The sequence below is a fragment of the Carcharhinus amblyrhynchos genome, unplaced genomic scaffold (genome assembly GCF_965287045.1).
Source record: "Carcharhinus amblyrhynchos unplaced genomic scaffold, sCarAmb.v2.hapA chromosome_114, whole genome shotgun sequence".
Lineage (NCBI taxonomy): Eukaryota > Metazoa > Chordata > Chondrichthyes > Carcharhiniformes > Carcharhinidae > Carcharhinus > Carcharhinus amblyrhynchos.
The window spans coordinates 461742-480748 of NW_027649854.1; the positions used below are offsets into that span (position 1 = coordinate 461742).

The 19007-nt window shown below is 47.0% G+C and overlaps 1 protein-coding gene across 1 annotated transcript in view; it reads left to right on the plus strand.

The window, feature by feature from the left end:
* sspo (SCO-spondin) overlaps positions 1 to 19007 on the plus strand; it is a gene marked incomplete at its 5' end in the record, with an annotated part of 592643 nt that overhangs the window by 461264 nt on the left and 112372 nt on the right. Inside the window, 3 exons of the mRNA XM_080183006.1 lie at positions 3436 to 3597; positions 12195 to 12308; positions 17218 to 17356. Coding sequence (XP_080039132.1) covers positions 3436 to 3597; positions 12195 to 12308; positions 17218 to 17356 — 415 coding nt within the window. The remainder of the gene's footprint in view (positions 1 to 3435; positions 3598 to 12194; positions 12309 to 17217; positions 17357 to 19007) is intronic.

Here is a 19007-nt window from a genome sequence, read left to right on the forward strand (position 1 = left end):
GTTCCCGATGGTGGGGGGAATCCAGAACCAGGGGTTATAGTTTGAGGATAAGGAGTAAACCTTTTCGAACTGAGGTGGGGAGAAATTTCTTCACCCAGAGGGTGGTGAATGTGTGGAACTCACTTCCATAGGAAGTAGTTGAGGCCAAAACATTGTGTAATTTCAAGAAGAAATTAGATTTCGCTCTTGGGGCTAAAGGGATCGAGGGATGTGGGGGGAAGGGGGGAATCAGGATATTGAATTCGATGATCAACCATGATCAAAGTGAATGGCAGAGCAGGCTCGAAGGGCCGAATGGCCTCCCTCCGCTTCTAGTTTCTGTGTTTCTATGAGGAGAAGGAGCTGCTGGATGCGGTTTAGTTGGACTTTCAGAAGGCTTTTCACAATGTCCTACATAAGAGATCAATGTGTAAAATTAAAGAGCATGGGATTGGAGCAAGTGTGTTGAGATGGATGGAAAACTGGTTGGCAGGCAGGAAACAAAAAGTAGGAGAAAAGGGGTCTTTTTCCAAACTGGTTGGCATTGACTTCCCGGGGTAATGCCGGGATTGGTGGTGCGATCCCAGCTAGTCACTATATATATTCATGATTTTGCTGAGGGAACTGGATTATAGAAGACAGGGTAGCAGTGGAAGGATGTTATCCCTTTAATCTCCAATTTTATCCCTCACTATCCTTTTGCTCCTAACATACCTGTAGAAGCTCTTTGGATTTTCCTTCACTTTGTCTGCCAAAGCAACCTCATGTCTTCTTTTAGCCCTCCTGATTTCCCTCTTAAGTAGCTCCTTGCACTTTTTATACTCCTCGAGCATCTGATCTGTTCCTTGCTGCCTGTACATTTCATACAACTCTCTCTTCCTCTTAATCAGTGTTACAATCTCCCTCGAGAACCAAGGTTCCTTATTCCTATTTACTTTGCCTTTTATTCTGACAGGAACATACAAACTCTGCACTCTCAAAATTTCTTCTTTGAAGGCCTCCCACTTTCCATTTACATCCTTACCAGAGAACAGCCTGTGCCAATCCACACTTCCCAGATTCTTTCTCATTTCATCAAATTTGGCCTTTTTCCAGTTCAGAACTTCAACCCGAGGACCAGATCTATCCTTATCCATGATCAGGTTGAAACTAATGGCATTATGATCACTGGATCCAAAGTGTTCCCTCACACTCACATCCATCACCTGCCCTAACTCATTTCCCAGTAGGAAATCCAATATCGCATCCTCTCTCGTTGGCACCTAAGAACATAAGAAACAGGAGCAGGAGTAGGCCATCTAGCCCTTCGAGCCTGCCCCGCCATTCAATAAGATCATGGCTGATCTGTCATGGCTCAGTTCCACATTCCCGCCCTCTCCCCATAACCCTTAATCCCCTCTCTTATCAAAAACCCATCAACACGCATCTTAAAAATATTTAGCGAGGTAGCCTCCACCACTTCAACGGGCAGAGAATTCCAGAGATTCACCACCCTTTGAGTGAAGAAGTTCTTCCTCAACTCCGTTCTAAACTGCCCCCCCTTTATCTTGAGGCTGTGCCCCCTAGTCCTACTATCCTTTCTGAGCGGGAAGAGTCTCTCCACCTCTATCCTATCCATCCCATTCATCATCTTATACGTCTCAATGAGATCTCCCCTCATTCTCCTAAACTCTAACGAGTACAAGTCTAGTTTATTCAGCCTCTCCTCATAGCTCAACCCCCTCAACTCCGGTATCAGCCTAGTAAACCTCCTCTGCACTCCCTCCAAGGCCAAAATATCCTTGCGTAAGTACGGCGCCCAAAATAGCACACAGTGCTCCAGCTGCGGCCTCACCAATGCCCTATACAGCCGCAGCAAGACCTCCCTACTTTTATATTTACCTCCATATACTGATGTAGAAAATTCTCCTGAACACATTTTACAAACTCTACCCCGTCTAAACCTTTAACAGTGCACGAGTCCCAATCTACTTGTGGAAAACTAAAATCCCCTACTATCACAACTTTCTGTTTCTTGCAGTTGTCAGCTATCTCTCTGCAGATTTGCTCCTCCAATTCTCACTGACTATTGAGTGGTCTATAATACAACCCCATTAATATGGTCATACCTTTCTGTTTCTCAGCTCCACCCATAGGGCTTCTGTAGACAAGCTCCCTAATCTATCCTGTCTGAGTACCACTGTAACATTCTCCCTGACCAACAATGCCACCCACCCCCCCCACCACCTTTTATCCCTCTGCCTCTATCACTAATCTTTGAATTCAGTAAAAATCTGGAATTAAAAATGTAATGATGGCAATGAAACCATTGTCGATTGAGGGGCATGGACAGAGTGGATAGTCAGAAGCTTTTTCCCAGGGTGGACAAGTCAATTATGAGAGGGCTCAGGTTTCAGGTGCGAGGGGCAAGGTTTAAAGAGATGTACTAGGCATGTTTTTTGGACAGAGGGTGGTAGGTGTCTGGAACTCGCTGCTGGGAGAGGCAGTGGATGTAGATACGATAGTGACTTTTAAGGGACGCCTTGACAAATACGCAAATAGAATGGGAATAGGGGAATGTGGTCCCCGGAAAGGTAGGGGATTTTAGTTAAGTCAGGCAGCATGGTCGGTGCAGGTTTGGAGGGCCGAAGGGCCTGTTCCTGTGCTGTAATTTTCTTTGTTTTGTTGTAAAAACCTATCTGATTCACCAATATACTTTAAGGAAGGAATTCTGCCATCCTTACCCGGTGACGATGTGGAGATGCCGGCGTTGGACTGGGGTAAACACAGTAAGAAGTCTGACAACACCAGGTTTAAGCCCAACAAAGAGGTAAACCTCAAAAGCTTGTGCGTTTACTATCAAATAAATCGGTTGGACTTAAAACTGGTGTTGTCAGACTTCCTACAAGTGACTCCAGAGCCACAGCAATGTGGTTGACTCTGAAATGGAGGGCAATTAGGGATGAGCAATAAATACTGGGGCTAGCCAGCAACGCCCACATCCCGTAAAATAAATTTTAAAAAGTTAGATTTAGGAATAAATCTTTTATTGTCCGAATTGAAATATGTTCTAATTAAAAAGTTTACTTTCTTTTCAAAATGATGCTTTAGTGAAAATTCATGAGTTTCTTTACTGTTTCTCCCAATCCAGATATCTCTATCTGACTGACATTTCCAAACTCTCATCCCACTCAAAGCAATCCTGTATTTTCTCCTTTCTTCCCGAGGTTTTTCACCATTCCCAATAACTCTGGGCTTTTCCACTTGGAGTTGCACCAATTATCTGTCTGACTTGACCCTTGCTTTTCAATCCCATTACCACACTTTTCAACAAAACAAAGGAAATGGTCTCATTTACTCCCCCTGACCACTCAGAAGATTATTTGAACTATTTTCTTACTTTGCTGCTTACACTATCCCTTTGTTTCCTGCCATCTTCCATCAGGTGTGAATATCTTCTTTCTCTCTTTCTTCCAGATGACTGTTCCTGGAATGTGTGGGGTGTGTGGAGTCCGTGCCGTGAGCCCTGTAGTGGTGGCTTTCGCATTAGAGAACGAACTCTTCCCCATCTACAGGACATTGCGAGATGCAAAGGACCCAGGTTCCAATCAGAAAGCTGCAACACTGCCATGTGCCCAGGTGCTGGACTTGAGAATAAATATTAAATGTTCTGACATTAATGCACACCAGTGACTGTGGTGTCAGTAAAGGGATGTTCAGCTGCACAAGTTATCACCAGGATTATGATATATCGAAAGCAAGACCATGTATTTAACATTCCTGGATATCAATTGTTCCAGAATGATGGAAAAGGGGGAAAAACGTGTTCTTCCACCCTGGGTTTCTTTCCCAGAGTGGAAGAGTCAATTCCTAGGGGGCACAGGTTTAAGGTGCGAGGGGCAAGGTTTAAAGGAGATGTACGAGGCAAGTTTTTTGCACAGAGGGTGGTGGGTGCCTGGAACTCACTGCCGGGGGAGGGAGTGGAAGCAGATACAGTAGTGACTTTTACGGGACATCTTGACAAGTGCATGAATTGGATGGGAATAGAGGGATATGGTCACCGGCAGGGTAGGGGGTTTTAGTTCAGTCGGGGGCAGCATGGTCAGTGCAGGCTTGGAGGGGCCGAAGGGCCTGTTCCTGTGCTGGAATTTTCTTTGTTCTTTGAATATCCCAATGGCTGGGATTTTCCATGCAAATGGGATATCCCGCTGAATGAACCCTTTGTCAGTGGGAAATCTGTGGCTGGGATGAACCAACATCAGGAACAGGAGATCCCACTGAAACACTCAGAATCAAAGCATTCTTACAGTGCAGGACGAGGCCGTTTGGGCCATCATGTTTGTACCAGTTCTCCAAGTGAACATCATGATTCATTTTTCCCCGGTACCCTTCCACATTGTTTCTATTCAAATAATTAACTAATGTCCTCCTGAGTGCCTCCATTGAACCTGCCTCCACCACATACCCAGGCAGAATATTCCAGATCCTAATTATTTGGTTCACAAAGGAGATTGAATGTCTTGTCAAGAGGAAAAAGGAAGTGTATGTAAGGAGGAAAAAACAAGGTTCAGTTGGGTCGCTTGAGTGTTACAAGGTAGCAAGGAATGAAGAAATGGTTTAAAGGTGTTAAAGAAAGGGCTTAGGAGAGCTAGGAGGGGGCAAGAGAAGTCCTTGGCGGGTCGGATCAAGGAAAACCCCAAGGCTTTTTACTCTTATGTGAGAAATAAAAGAATGACCAGGGTGAGGTTAAGGCCAGTCAAGGATAGTAGTGGGAAATTGTGCATGGAGTCAGAAGAGATCGGTGAGGCGTTGATTGAATACTTTTCTTCAGTGTTCACTAAGGAGAGGGGCCATGTTTTTGAGGATGAGAGTGTGATACAGGCTAATAGGATGGAGGAGGTAGATGTTCTGAGGGAAGATGTATTAGCAATTTTGAAAAACCTGAGGGTGCATAAGTCCCCTGGGCCAGATGGGATACATCCTAGGATACTTTAGGAGGCAATGGATGAGATTGCAGAGCCTTTAGCTTTGATCTTTGGGTCCTCACTGTCCACGGGGATTGTGCCAGAGGACTGGAGAGAGGTGAATGTTGTTCCCCTCTTCAAGAAAGGAAATAGGAATGACCCTGGTAATTATAGGCCAGTTAGTCTTACTTTGGTGGTCGGTAAGTTAACGGAAAGAGTCCTGAAAGGTAGGATTTATGACCATTTGGAAAGATTCAGTTTAATCGGGGATAGTCAGCACGATTTTGTGAGGGGTAAGTCCTGCTTCACAAATTGGATTGAGTTTTACTAAGTGTGTGGATGAAGGTAAAGAAGTTGATGTTGCATACATGGATTTTAGTAAGGTGTTTGATAAGGTTCCCCATGGTACGCTCATGAAGAAAGTAATGAGGTGTGGCAAATAAGGAAATTTGGCCGATTGGATAAGTAACTGGCTGTCTCATAGAAGACAGAGGGTGGTGGTGGAGAGAAAATTTTCAGACTGGAGGCCAGTTACCAGCGGTGTACCACAGGGATCAGTGCTGGGTCCTCTGCTATTTGTGATTTTTATCAATGACTTGGAAGAGGGGGTTGAAGGGTGGGTTAGTAAATTTGCTGATGACACCAAGATTGGTGGAGTAGTGGGTGAGGTGGAGGGCTCTTGCAGGCTGCAAAGAGACATTGATAGGATGCAGAGCTGAGCCGACAAGTGGCAGATGGAGTTTAACCCTGACAAGTGTGAGGTGATTCATTTTGGGAAGACAGACTTAAATGCGGATCACAGGGTCAATGGCAGAGTTCTGAGGAATGTGGAGGAACAGAGAGATCTTGGGGTTCATTCATCCACAGATCTCTGAAGGTTGCCACTCAAGTGGATAGAACCGTGAAGAAGGCTTTGAGTGTGTTAGTGTTTATTAACAGGGGGTTTGAGTTTAAGAGCCGTGGGGTTATGCTGCAACTATACCGGACCTTGGTGAGACCACATTTGGAATATTGTGTGCAGTTCTGGTCACCTCACTATAAGAAGGATGTGGAAGCATTGGGGAGAGGATGAGGGGCAACTTAATAGAGGTTTATAAGATGATGAGGGGGATTGATAGAGTGGACGTGCAGAGGCTATTTCCTCAGGTGGATGTAGCTGTTACTAGGGGGCATAACTATAAGGTTCATGGTGGGAGATATAGGAGGGATGTCCAAGGTAGATTCTTTACTCAGAGAGTGGTTGGGGTGTGGAATACACTGCCTGCTGTGATAGTGGAGTCGGACACTTTAGGAACTTTCAAGTGGTTATTGGATAGGCACATGGAGCACTCCAGAATGATAGGGAGTGGGATAGCTTGATCTTAGGATTGGACATAGCTCGGCACAACATTGAGGGCCGAAGGGCCTGTACTGTGCTGTAATGTTCTATGTTCTATGTTCTACCCGCTGGGTGAAAAAGCTTTTTCTCACATCACATTTGCTTCTTTACAAATCGATTTAATTCTGTGCCCCCTTGTTCTCAATCCTTTTACGAGAGGGAACAGTTTCTCCTGACCTGCTCTGTCCACCTCCTCATGAACATTTTGATGAAATCTCCTGTTAGCTTTCTTCTGTCCGAGGAGAACACAATATTCTGCACCCTCTCCTTTCCTTCTCTATGCATGGTATGTTCTCCTTATAGTGCACAACAAACAATACTTTTCACTGTATACTAATACACTTCATCAGGTCTCAGGGATTTATCTACCTTGATGCGCTTTAAGAGTTCCAGCATCACCTTCTCTGTAATATGTACACTCCTCAAGACATCACTATTTATTTCCCCAAGTTCCCGAACATCTATACTTTTCTCAACAGCAGAGGGATGGAGTTTAAAAACAGCGATGTTATGTTGCAGCTGTATAAGGTGCTGGTGAGGCCACACCTGGAGTATTGTGTACAGTTTTGGTCTCCTTACTTGAGAAAGGATATACTGGCACTGGAGGGGGTGCAGAGGAGATTCACTCGGTTGATTCCGGAGTTAAGAGGGTTGGTTTAAGATCATAAGAAATAGGAGCAGGAGTAGGCCATCTAGCCCTTCGAGCCTGCCCCGCCTTTCAGTAAGATCATGGCTGATCTGAAGTGGATCAGTTCCACTTTCCAGCTTTCTCCCCATAACCCTTAATTCTCTTGTCTATCAGAAATCTATCTACCTGTGACTTAAATATATTTAGCAAGGTAGCCTCCACCATTTCAATGGGCAGAGAATTCCAGAGATTCACCACCCTTTGAGTGAAGAAGTTCCTCCTCAACTCTGATCTAAACTGCCCCCCACTTATCTTGAGGCTGTGCCCTCTAGTCCTGCTATCCTTTCAAAGCGGGAAGAATCTCTCTACCTCTACCCGATCCATCTACTTCATTATCTTATAGGTCTCTATAAGATCCCCGAGATGGTTTATGAGGAGAGACTGAGTAGACTGGGTCGATATTCATTGGAATTCCGAAGAATGAGGGGAGATCTTATAGAACAAAGAGAACTACAGCATCGGAACAGGCCGTTCAACCCCTCCAAGCCTGCACCGACCATGCTGTCCAACTGAACGAAAAACTCCCTACCATTCTGGGGACCATATCCCTCTATTCCCATCCTATTCATGTATTTATCAAGACGCCCCTTAAAACTCACTATCATATCCGCTTCCACTACCTCCCCCGGCAACGAGTTCCAGACACCCACTACCCTCTGTGTAAAAAATCTGCCTCGTACATCTCCTTTAAACCTTGCCCCCCGCACCTTAAACCTGTGCCCCCAGTAATTGACTCTTCCACCCTGGGAAAAAGTTTCTGACTATCCACTCTGTCCATGCCCCTCATAATCTTGTAGACTTCTATCAGGTCTCCCCTCAACCTCCGCCGGTCGAGTGAGAACAAACCAAGTTTCTCCAACCTCTCCTCATAGCGAATGTCCTCCATACCAGGCAACATCCTGGTAAATCTTTTCTGTCCCCTCTCCAAAGCCTCCACGTCTTTCTGGTAGTGTGGTGACCAGAATTGAACACTATATTCCAAGTGCGGCCGCACTAAGGTTCTATAAAGCTGCAACATGACTTGCCAATTTTTAAACTCAATACCCTGGCCAATGAAGGCAAGCATGCTGTATGCCTTCTTGACTATCTTCTCCACCTGCGTTGCCACTTTCAGTGACCTGTATAATGTACACCCAGATCCCTCTGCCTATCAAAACTCCTATCTGTATTAGACCTTGCAAAATGCATTACCTCACTTTTGTCCAGATTAAACTCCATCTGTCATCTCTCCGCCCAAGTCTCCAACTGATCTATATCCCGCTGTATCCTCTGATGATTCTCATCGCTATCCGCAAATCCACCAACCTTTGTGTCGTCTACAAACTTACTAATCAATCCAGTTACATTTTCCTCCAAATCATTTATAGATATTACAAACAGCAAAGGCCCCAGCACTGATTCCTGAGGAATGCCACTTGTCACAGCCCTCCATTCAGAAATGTACCCTTCCACTGCTACCCTTTGTCTTCTTTGACCGAGCCAGTTTTGTATCCATCTTGCCAGCTCACCTCTGATCCCATGCAACCTTCATCTGCACCAGTCTGCCATGAGGGACCCTGTCAAAGGCCTTACTGAAGTCCATGTAGACAACACCCACTACCCTACCCTCATCAACCATCTTCATCACTTCCTGGAAGAAGTCGAACAAGTTAGTGAGACATGACTTCCCCTTCACAAAACCATGTTGCCTCTCATTAATACATCCACTTATTTCCAAGTGGGAATAAATCCTGTCTCAAAGAATCCTCTCCAATAATTTCCCTACCACTGATGTAAGGCTGACCAGCCTGTAATTACCTGGATTATTCTTGCTACCCTTCTTAAACAAAGGAACAACATTGGCTACTCTCCAATCCTCTGGGACTTCCCCTGTAGCCAGTCAGGATACAAAAATTTCTCTCAAGGCCCCAGAAATTTCCTCCCTTGCCTCTCTCAGTATTCTGGGGTATATCCCATCAGGCCTTAGAGATTTGTCTACCTTGATGTTTCTCTAGAACCCCAATACCTCCTCCTTTTTGATCTCAACATGACTCAAACTATCTACACATCCTTTCCCAGACTCATCATCCACCAAATCCTTCTCTTTGATGAATACTGACGCAAAGTATTCATTTAATACCTCACCCATTTCCTCTGGCTCCATGTATAGATTCCCTCCCTTGTGCTTGAGTGGGCCAACCCTCTTCCTCACTACCCTCTTGCTTTTTACATTTGTATAAAAAGCCTTGGGATTTTTATATATAAGCTGTAAGATTATGAAGGGAATAGATACGATAGAAACAGGGAGGTTGTTCTCACTGGAGGGTGAAATTAGAACCAGGGGGCATGGCCCCAAATAAGGGGGAGCAGATTTAGGACTGAGTTGAGGAGAAACTTCTTCACACAAAGGGTTGTGAATCTGTGGAATTCCCTGCCCGGTGAAGCAGTTGAGGCTCCCTCATTGAATGTTTTTAAGGCAACGATAGATAGATTTTTGAACAGTAAAGGAATTAAGGGTTATGGTGAGTGGGCAGGTAAGTGGAGTGGAATGATCTTCAATAAGATCATTCATGATTTTATTGAATGGTGGAGCAGGCTCCAGATGGCCTACTCCTGCTCCTAGTTCTTATGTAAATTCCACTCTCCAGAGATGAGTGGGTTGTGTTGATTGGCCATGCTAAATTGACCCTAATGTCAAGGGGTGAGCAGGGTACATATGAGTGGTTCTGGGAATAGGGCCTGGGTGGGATTGTGGTTGGTGCAGCCTCAATGGGCCGAATGGCCTCCTACTGCATTGTAGATTCTATGATTCTATGAAATGTGAGGCTGAAGCATTTTGAAAAATCAAATTTAGGTGTGAATTATACTGTAAATGTTAGGAACATTAACATACAGAGGGATCTGGGCGTACAGGCCCACAGTTCCCCTAAAGGAGCAACAGAGGTGACCAACGTGATTAAGAACGCCTACAACATGCTTTCTTTCATCAGCCAGGGTTTGCGGACAGGAGTTGGAGAGTCATGTAGCAGCTACATAAAACCTTGGTTAGGCTGCGTTTGGAGTATTGTGTGCAGTTCCAGTCACCACACTACCAGAAGGATGTAGAAGCTTTGGAGAGAGTGCAAAGAAGGTTCACCAGGATGTTGCCTGGTCTCGAGGGTGTTGACTATGAGGAGAGGTTGAATCAACCAGGATTGTTTTCACTGGAAAGACAGAGGCTGAGGGGAGACCTGATAGAGGGTCTACAGAATGATGAGAGGCACAGACAGGGTGGATAGACAGAGCTTTTCCCCAGGGTGCAAGTGTCAATTACAAGGGGACACAGGTTCAAGGTGAGAGGGGGAAGTTTAAGGGAGATGTGCGGGGCAAGTTTTTCACACAGAGAGTGGTGGGTGCCTGGAACGCGCTGCCAGAGGAGGTGGTGGAAGCAGGAACATTAGCAACATTGAAGAGGGATCTGGATGGGTTCATGAATAGGGAGGGAATAGAGGGATATGGATCGAGTAAGGGCAAAACTTTTTTTCAGTTTAGTTGGGACATCATGATCAGCACAGGCTTGAAGGGCCGAAGGGCTTGTTCCTGTGCTGTACTTTCCTTTGTACTTTAACAGTGTAGCAGGAGCGTTGCTCTGTATCTAACCCCGTGCTGTACCTGTCCTGGGAGTGTTTGATGGGGGACAGTGTAGAGGGAGCTTTACTCTGTATCTAACCCTGTGCTGTACCTGTCCTGGGAGTGTTTGATGGGGGACAGTGTAGAGGGAGCTTTACTCTGTATCTAACCCTGTGCTGTACCTGTCCTGGGAGTGTTTGATGGGGGACAGTGTAGCAGGAGCGTTGCTCTATCTAAACCCGTGCTGTACCTGTCCTGGGAGTGTTTGATGGGGACAGTGTAGAGGGAGCTTTACTCTGTATCTAACCCTGTGCTGTACCTGTCCTGGGAGTGTTTGATGGGGACAGTGTCAAGGGAGCTTTACTCTGTATCTAACCCTGTGCTGTACCTGTCCTGGGAGTGTTTGATGGGGGGACAGTGTAGAGAGAGCTTCACTCTGTATCTAACCCCGTGCTGTACCTGTCCTGGGAGTGTTTGATGGGGACAGTGTCAAGGGAGCTTTACTCTGTATCTAACCCTGTGCTGTACCTGTCCTGGGAGTGTTTGATGGGGACAGTGTAGAGGGAGCTTTACTCTGTATCTAACCCTGTGCTGTACCTGTCCTGGGAGTGTTTGATGGGGGGACAGTGTAGAGAGAGCTTCACTCTGTATCTAACCCGGTGCTGTCCCTGTCCTGGGAGTGTTTGATGGGGACAGTGTAGAGGAGCTTTACTCTGTATCTAACTCCGTGCTGTACCTGTCCTGGGAGTGTTTGATGGGGACAGTGTCGAGGGAGCTTTACTCTGTATCTAACCCTGTGCTGTACCTGTCCTGGGAGTGTTTGATGGGGGGACAGTGTAGAGAGAGCTTCACTCTGTATCTAACCCCGTGCTGTACCTGTCCTGGGAGTGTTTGATGGGGGACAGTGTAGAGGGAGCTTTACTCTGTATCTAACCCTGTGCTGTACCTGTCCTGGGAGTGTTTGATGGGGACAGTGTCAAGGGAGCTTTACTCTGTATCTAACCCTGTGCTGTACCTGTCCTGGGAGTGTTTGATGGGGACAGTGTAGCGGGAGCTTTACTCTGTATCTAACCCTGTGCTGTACCTGTCCTGGGAGTGTTTGATGGGGGGACAGTGTAGAGAGAGCTTCACTCTGTATCTAACCCGGTGCTGTCCCTGTCCTGGGAGTGTTTGATGGGGACAGTGTAGAGGAGCTTTACTCTGTATCTAACTCCGTGCTGTACCTGTCCTGGGAGTGTTTGATGGGGACAGTGTCGAGGGAGCTTTACTCTGTATCTAACCCCGTGCTGTACCTGTCCTGGGAGTGTTTGATGGGGGATAGTGTAGAGGGAGGGAGCTTTACTCTGTATCTAACCCTGTGCTGTACCTGTCCTGGGAGTGTTTGATGGAGGACAGTGTAGAGGGAGCTTTACTCTGTATCTAACTCCATGCTGTATCTGTCCTGCAACTTCTCAACACAATATCCCTGAGTCTCCCTGTGCTGATTTTGTTAATGGGCTGTCGTTATTGAGAGGAATTATCTCCTCCTGGTTTGCTACCACTGCTGCGTACCTGATGTGATAATGAGTATATATTTATCAAATCCTCTGTCTATTTACCAACTGATGTTCATTTACAGGAGAACTCTGTGAAGACCGAGGAAAAGAGTTTGTGTCGTGTGCGAATCACTGTCCAAGGACTTGTACTGACCTGTGGGACCATGTACAATGTCTGCAGGGAATATGCAAACCTGGTATGGGACCTTCAAATAACTACATTAACCACAGGCTGATTGAGATTGTGACAGGCAGACTTGAGGAGACTAGAACCCCTCTGGGACCTAAGCTAATAGATAGTCATGATGTTGGGATGCTGGTGTTGGACTGGGGTGGGCACAGTAAGAAGTCTCACAACACCAGGTTAAAGTCCAACAGGTTTATTTGGCAGCACTAGCTTTCGGAGTCTCAAGCTCTTTAATCAGGTAAGTGGGAATTCTGTTCACAAACAGGGCATATAAAGACACAAACTCAATTTACAGGATAATAGTTGGAATGCAAGTCTTTACGGCTAATCAAGTCTTAAAGATACAGACAGTGTGAGTGGAGAGACGGTTAAGCACAGGTTAAAGAGATGGGTATTGTCTCCAGACAGTACAGTAAGCAAGGTTTTGCAAGCCCAGGCAAGTTATGGGGGTTACAGATAGTGTGACATGAATCCAAGATCCCAGGTGAGGCCATCCTCATAAGATAATGAAGGGGCCAGACAGGGTAGAAGCAGAGAGATTATTTCCACTTAGAAAGAAAACAAGAACTAGAGGGCACAGACTCAAAATCAATTTAGAATGGAGTTGAGGAGGAACTACTTCTCCCAGAGGGTAGTGAATCTTTGGAATTCTCTGCCCATTGAAGCAGTGGAGGCTACCTCATTAAATGTGTTTAAGTCACAGAGAGATAGATTTTTAATCAATAAGAACATAAGAAATAGGAGCAGGAGTAGGCCATCTGGCCCTTCGAGCCTGTCCCGCCATTCAATAAGATCATGGCTGATCTGACGTGGCTCAGTTCCACATTCCCGCTTTCTCCCCATAACCCTTAATCCCCTCTCTTATCAAAAACCCATCAACCCGTGTCTAAAAATATTTAGCGAGGTAGCCTCCACCACTTCAACGGGCAGAGAATTCCAGAGATTCACCACCCTTTGAGTGAAGAAGTTCTTCCTCAACTCCGTTCTAAACCGCCCCCTCTTTATCTTGAGGCTGTGCCCCCTAGTCCTACTGTCCTTTCTGAGCGGGAAGAGTCCACCTCTATCCTATCCATCCCATTCATCATCTTATACGTCTCAATGAGGTCTCCCCTCATTCTTCTAAACTCTAACGAGTACAAGCCTAGTTTATTCAGCCTCTCCTCATAGCTCAACCCCCTCAACTCCGGCATCAGCCTAGTAAACCTCCTCTGCACTCCCTCCAAGGCCAAAATATCCTTACGTAAGAGCGGCGCCCAAAACTGCACACAGTACTCCAGCTGCGGCCTCACCAATGCCCTATACAGCCGCAGCAAGACCTCCCTACTTTTATATTCAATCCCCCTCGCTATGAAGGCCAGCATCCCATTTGCCTTCCTGACCACCTGCTGCACCTGCAAGCTGGGTTTTTGCGACTCATGCACAAGGACCCCGAGGTCTCTCTGCACCGTCGCCTGCTGCAGTTTTTCTCCACGTAAGTAATAATCCTTCCTACCATTATTCCTACCAAAGTGGACCACCTCGCACTTGCCAACATTAAATTCCATTTGCCAGTTCCTGGCCCATTCACCCAGCCTATCTAGATCCTTCTGCAGACTCTCCACACCCTCCGCACAATTTGCCATTCCACCAATCTTGGTGTCATCAGCAAATTTCGACACCATACACTCTGTTCCCTCCTCCAGATCATCTATATAAATGGTAAAAAGCTGAGGCCCCAGCACCGACCCCTGGGGCACTCCACTCGTCACCAACCGCCAATCCGAATAGCACCCATTGACCCCCACTCTCTGCCTCCTATTTGACAACCAGTCCTCTATTCACGCTAACACCCTACCCCCAACTCCAAGTCCCCTGACCTTCTGCAATAACCTCTTGTGAGATACCTTGTCAAACGCCTTCTGAAAATCAAGAAACACCACATCCACCGGCTCTCCTCTATCCACTGCCCTAGACACATCCTCATAGAACTCCAGTAAACTTGTCAGACACGAGTTCCCCTTAACGAAACCGTGCTGCGTCTGCTCTATCAAGCAATTCCCCTCAAGATGCCTCGCTATTTCCTCCTTGATGACGGATTCTAACATTTTACCTACAACAGACTAATAACAGACTAAGGGTTATGGAGAGAAAGCGGGTAAGTGGAACTGAACCACTATCAGATCAGCCATGATCTTATTGAATGGCAGGGCAGGCTCGAAGAGCTAGATGGCCTACTCCTGCTCCTATTTCTTATGTTCTTATGTAAAATGTGTGCGGAACTTGGCTATCAGTCTCTGCTCACCAATTCTGCATTATCATGTGTTGTGAAGGCCGCCTTGGAGAACGCTTACCCCAAGATCAGAGGGTAAATGCCCGTGACTGCTGAAGTGTTCCCGACTGGAAGGGAACACTCCTGCCTGGTGATTGTCGAGCGGTGTTCACCCTTAAGTGGTCATGGTCATTCAGCCTCTGATCTTCAGGTAAGCATTCTCCAAGGCGGCCTTCACAACACACGACAACGCAGAGTCGCTGAGCAGAGACTGATAGCCAAGTTCCGCACGCATGAGGACGGTCTCAACCGGGATCTTGGGTTCATGTCACACTATCTGTAACCCCCACGGTTTGCCTGGGTTTGTAAAATCTCACTAACTGTCCTGGCTGGAGACAATACACATCTCGTTAACCTGTGCTTAAACCTCTCTCCGCTCACATTGTCTGTACCTTTAAGACTTATATGCCCTGATTGTAAACACAAGTCCTCACTCACGAAGAAGGAGCGAGACTCCGAAAGCTAGTGCTGTCAAATAAACCAGCTAGACTTTAACCTGGTGTTGTGAGACTTCTTACTGATAGAGAGTGCCATCTGCTGGTGGCTCACGAGTTCTGAATTACAGCAACTTCATTCCAGCCCTTTTGTTCTGGATATCAGTGCTTTTACTGCTCTGAATCACCCATTCTGAGCTGCTCCTTTTTGCTCTGTACCTTACAAACAAATGGAACCCTGCAATGTGACTCTGCTAGCTCAGGCTCCATAGAACCGTAGAACACTACAGCTCAGAAACAGGCCCTTTGGCCCTTCTTGTCTGCGTTGAACCATTTTTTGCCTAGTCCCACTGACCTGCACTTGGACCATATCCCTCCACACCCCTCTCATCCATGAACCCGTCCAAGTTTTTCTTCACTGTTAAAAGTGACCCCACATTTACCACTTTATCCAGCAGCTCATTCCACGCTCCCACCACTCTCTGTGTGAAGAAACCCCCCCTGACCTTATTGAGTTTTTTGAGAAAGTGACCAAAGAGGTGGATGGGGGTAAGGCAGTTGACGTGGTATATATGGATTTTAGTAAGGCGTTTGATAAGGTTCACCATGGTAGGCTTCTGCAGAAAATGCAGATGTATGGGATTGAGGGTAATCTAGGAAATTGGATCAGGAATTGGCTAGCAGGTAGGAGACAGAGGGTGGTGGTTGATGGTAAATATTCATCATGGAGTTCGGTTACAAGTGGTGTGCCTCAGGGATCTGTTTTGGGGCCACTGCTGTTTGTAATTTTTATTAATGATCTGGATGAGGGTATAGTTGGGTGGATTAGTAAATTTGCTGATGACACCAAAGTCGGAGGTGTGGTAGATAGTGAGGAAGGGTGTCATAGTTTACAGAGAGACTTGGACAGGTTGCAGAGCTGGGCCGAGAGGTGGCAGATGGAGTTTAATGCAGAGAAGTGTGAGGTAATTCACTTTGGTAGGAATAACAGATGTGTTGAGTATAGGGCTAACGGGAGGACTTTGAATAGTGTGGATGAACAGAGGGATCTAGGTGTACATAGATCCCTGAAAGTAGGGAATCAAGTAGATAAGGTTGTTAAGAAGGCATACGGTGTCTTGGCGTTTATTGGTAGGGGGATTGAATTTAGGAGTCGCAGCGTCATGTTGCAACTGTACACAACTCTGGTGCGGCCGCACTTGGAGTATTGTGTGCAGTTCTGGTCCCCACATTACAGGAAGGATGTGGAGGCTTTGGAGAGGGTGCAGAGGAGGTTTACCAGGATGTTGCCTGGTATGGAGGGGAGGTCCTATGAGGAGAGACTGAGGGATTTGGGGTTGTTTTCGCTAGAAAGAAGGCGGCTAAGAGGGGATCTTATTGAAACATAAAAGATGATTAGAGGTTTAGATAGGGTGGATAGTGATAGCCTTTTTCCTCGGATGGAGAAAGTTAGCACGAGGGGGCATAACTTTAAATTAAGGGGTGGTAGTTATAGGACGGATGTCAGGGGTAGGTTCTTTACCCAGAGGGTGGTGAGGGATTGGAATGCCCTGCCCGCTGCAGTTGTAAATGCGCCTAGTTTGGGGGCGTTTAAGAGATCCGTGGATAGGTTTATGGACGAAAAGGGATTGGTTTAGGTTAGTGGGTCATTGTTTTTTAACTGGTCGGCGCAACGTCGTGGGCCGAAGGGCCTGTTCTGCGCTGTAGTGTTCTATGTTCTAATATTCCCTTTAAACTTTTCTCCTTTCACTCTTAACCCATGCCCTCTGGTTTTTTTCTCCCCTAGCCTCAGTGGAAAAAGCCTGCTTGCATTCACTCTATCTATACCCATCGAAATCTTATACACCTCTATCAAATCTCCCCTCATTCTTCTACACTCCAGGGAATAAAGTCCTAACCTATTCAATCTCTCTGTAACTCAGCTTCTCAAGCCCCAGCAACATCCTTGTGAACCTTCTCTGCACTCTTTCAACCTTATTTACATCCTTCCTGTAACTAGGTGACCAAAACTGTACACAATACTGTAAATTCGGCCTCACCAATGCCTTATATAACCTCACCATAACACTCCAACTTTTATACTCGATACTCCGATTTATGGCTCAATGGGCTGAATGGCCTACTCCTACTTTATTATGTTCTTGTCTGTCTGTCTGATCTTTGATAACTTCCTGCAGGATGCCGATGTCCGGAGGGTCAGTTGCTTCAGGATTCCCACTGTGTGCCAGTGTCAGAATGTCGCTGTGGACTCCCCAGTTCAAACCACACTGTGGAATATCAGCCAGGAGACAGGATTGCAGTCCCCTGTGGAAACTGGTAGGTTTGTGTTTTATATCAAAATTAATATCTTGAACATGAGAACACTCACTCCAAACTCGAAATGTTGCTTCTGTTTCCTCTCCATAGATACTGTGCAGACCTGCTGAGATTTTCCAGCACCTCTTTTGTCCCACTTCACCACTTTCTGTCTTGCCTGCTGATTATTTACAAGTCTGATGTTGACTGCCGTTTATTTTCAAATTCTCTCTTTGCTCGTGATATAAATCCCTCTTCCCCTTCTCCAGGTCCTCCAGTCTCCAGATAGTTGGAGACAGGACAATTGAGCAGAGATGTGTCTTGGGTGCGAGTGCTGATTCACTGACTCCCCGAGGATTGTGCCCTTCTGAGGGGAGACTTCCCCTGCTCCCAGGACCCTGAGATAGAAGTTTTGGGAAGTTCCTATTTTATTACCAAGATAGGTCCTCAGGAAATGATAGACAGAAAAATTCTAGTTTAATTTTTTGCTGAATAAAAAATTGAGCCCCCACCCTAGCACCACCCCTCCCAATACCACCCCACACCCCCCCGAACCCCACACCCCCACCCCCACATTCCTGTACCCTCACAACTCCCCCCCAGCTCCCCACAACTCCCTCCAGCCCCCCACATCCACAACGCCACCCCCCGCATCCACACATCCCCCACTCCCACATCCCCCAACCCCTGCACCACCCCACCCCCACAACCCTCCACACCCCCGCACACCCCACCCCCAGTCTCACAACTCTCCCCAACCCCTGCATCCACACACCCTCCACTCCCACACCCCCTCGCTCCCACAACCCCTGTCCCTGCACCCTGCACCACCCACAACCCCCCCACACCCCACCCCCACAATTCCCCCCACCCACCCGCATCCTCCAGCCCCTGCAACCCCGCCCCGCAACCGCACCCCCACAACCCCTGCCCCTCACACCATCCACCCCCACAATCCCCCCGCCCCTGCGCCTTCCCCACTCCTCACCCACCGCATCCCCTCCTGCCCCCACACACCCCACTCCCACAACCACCCTGCCCCCACAACCCCTCACTCCTGCGCCCCCTCATCCCACAGCCCCCACATGCACCCCGCCCCTCGATCTTCCAACCAATACCCCGACCCCCGACTCCTCCTGACCTGCCTCCCTCCAGCTTGCTCACATCCCTAATGTTCTAACTCTCTCTGACCGAGGTAAGGCAGAAATTAATCAAATACAGTTTATCTTTAACAAATCCACATGAAGACTTTTATTAATCCGCGTTTTTGGATAACAAAGAAAATTACAGCGCAGGAACAGGCCCTTCGGCCCTCCAAGTCTGCACTGACCATGCTGCCCAACTTAACTAAAACCCCCTACCCTTATAAGAACATAAGAAATAGGAGCAGGAGTAGGCCATCTAGCCCCTCGAGCCTGCCCCGCCATTCAATAAGATCATGGCTGATCTGTCGTGGCTCAGTTCCACATTCCCGCCCTCTCCCCATAACCCTTAATCCCCTCTCTTATCAAAAACCCATCAACCCGCGTCTTAAAAATATTGAGCGAGGCAGCCTCCACCACTTCAACGGGCAGAGAATTCCAGAGATTCACCACCCTTTGAGTGAAGAAGTTCCTCCTCAACTCCGTTCTAAACCGCCCCCCCCTTTATCTTGAGGCTGTGCCCCCTAGTC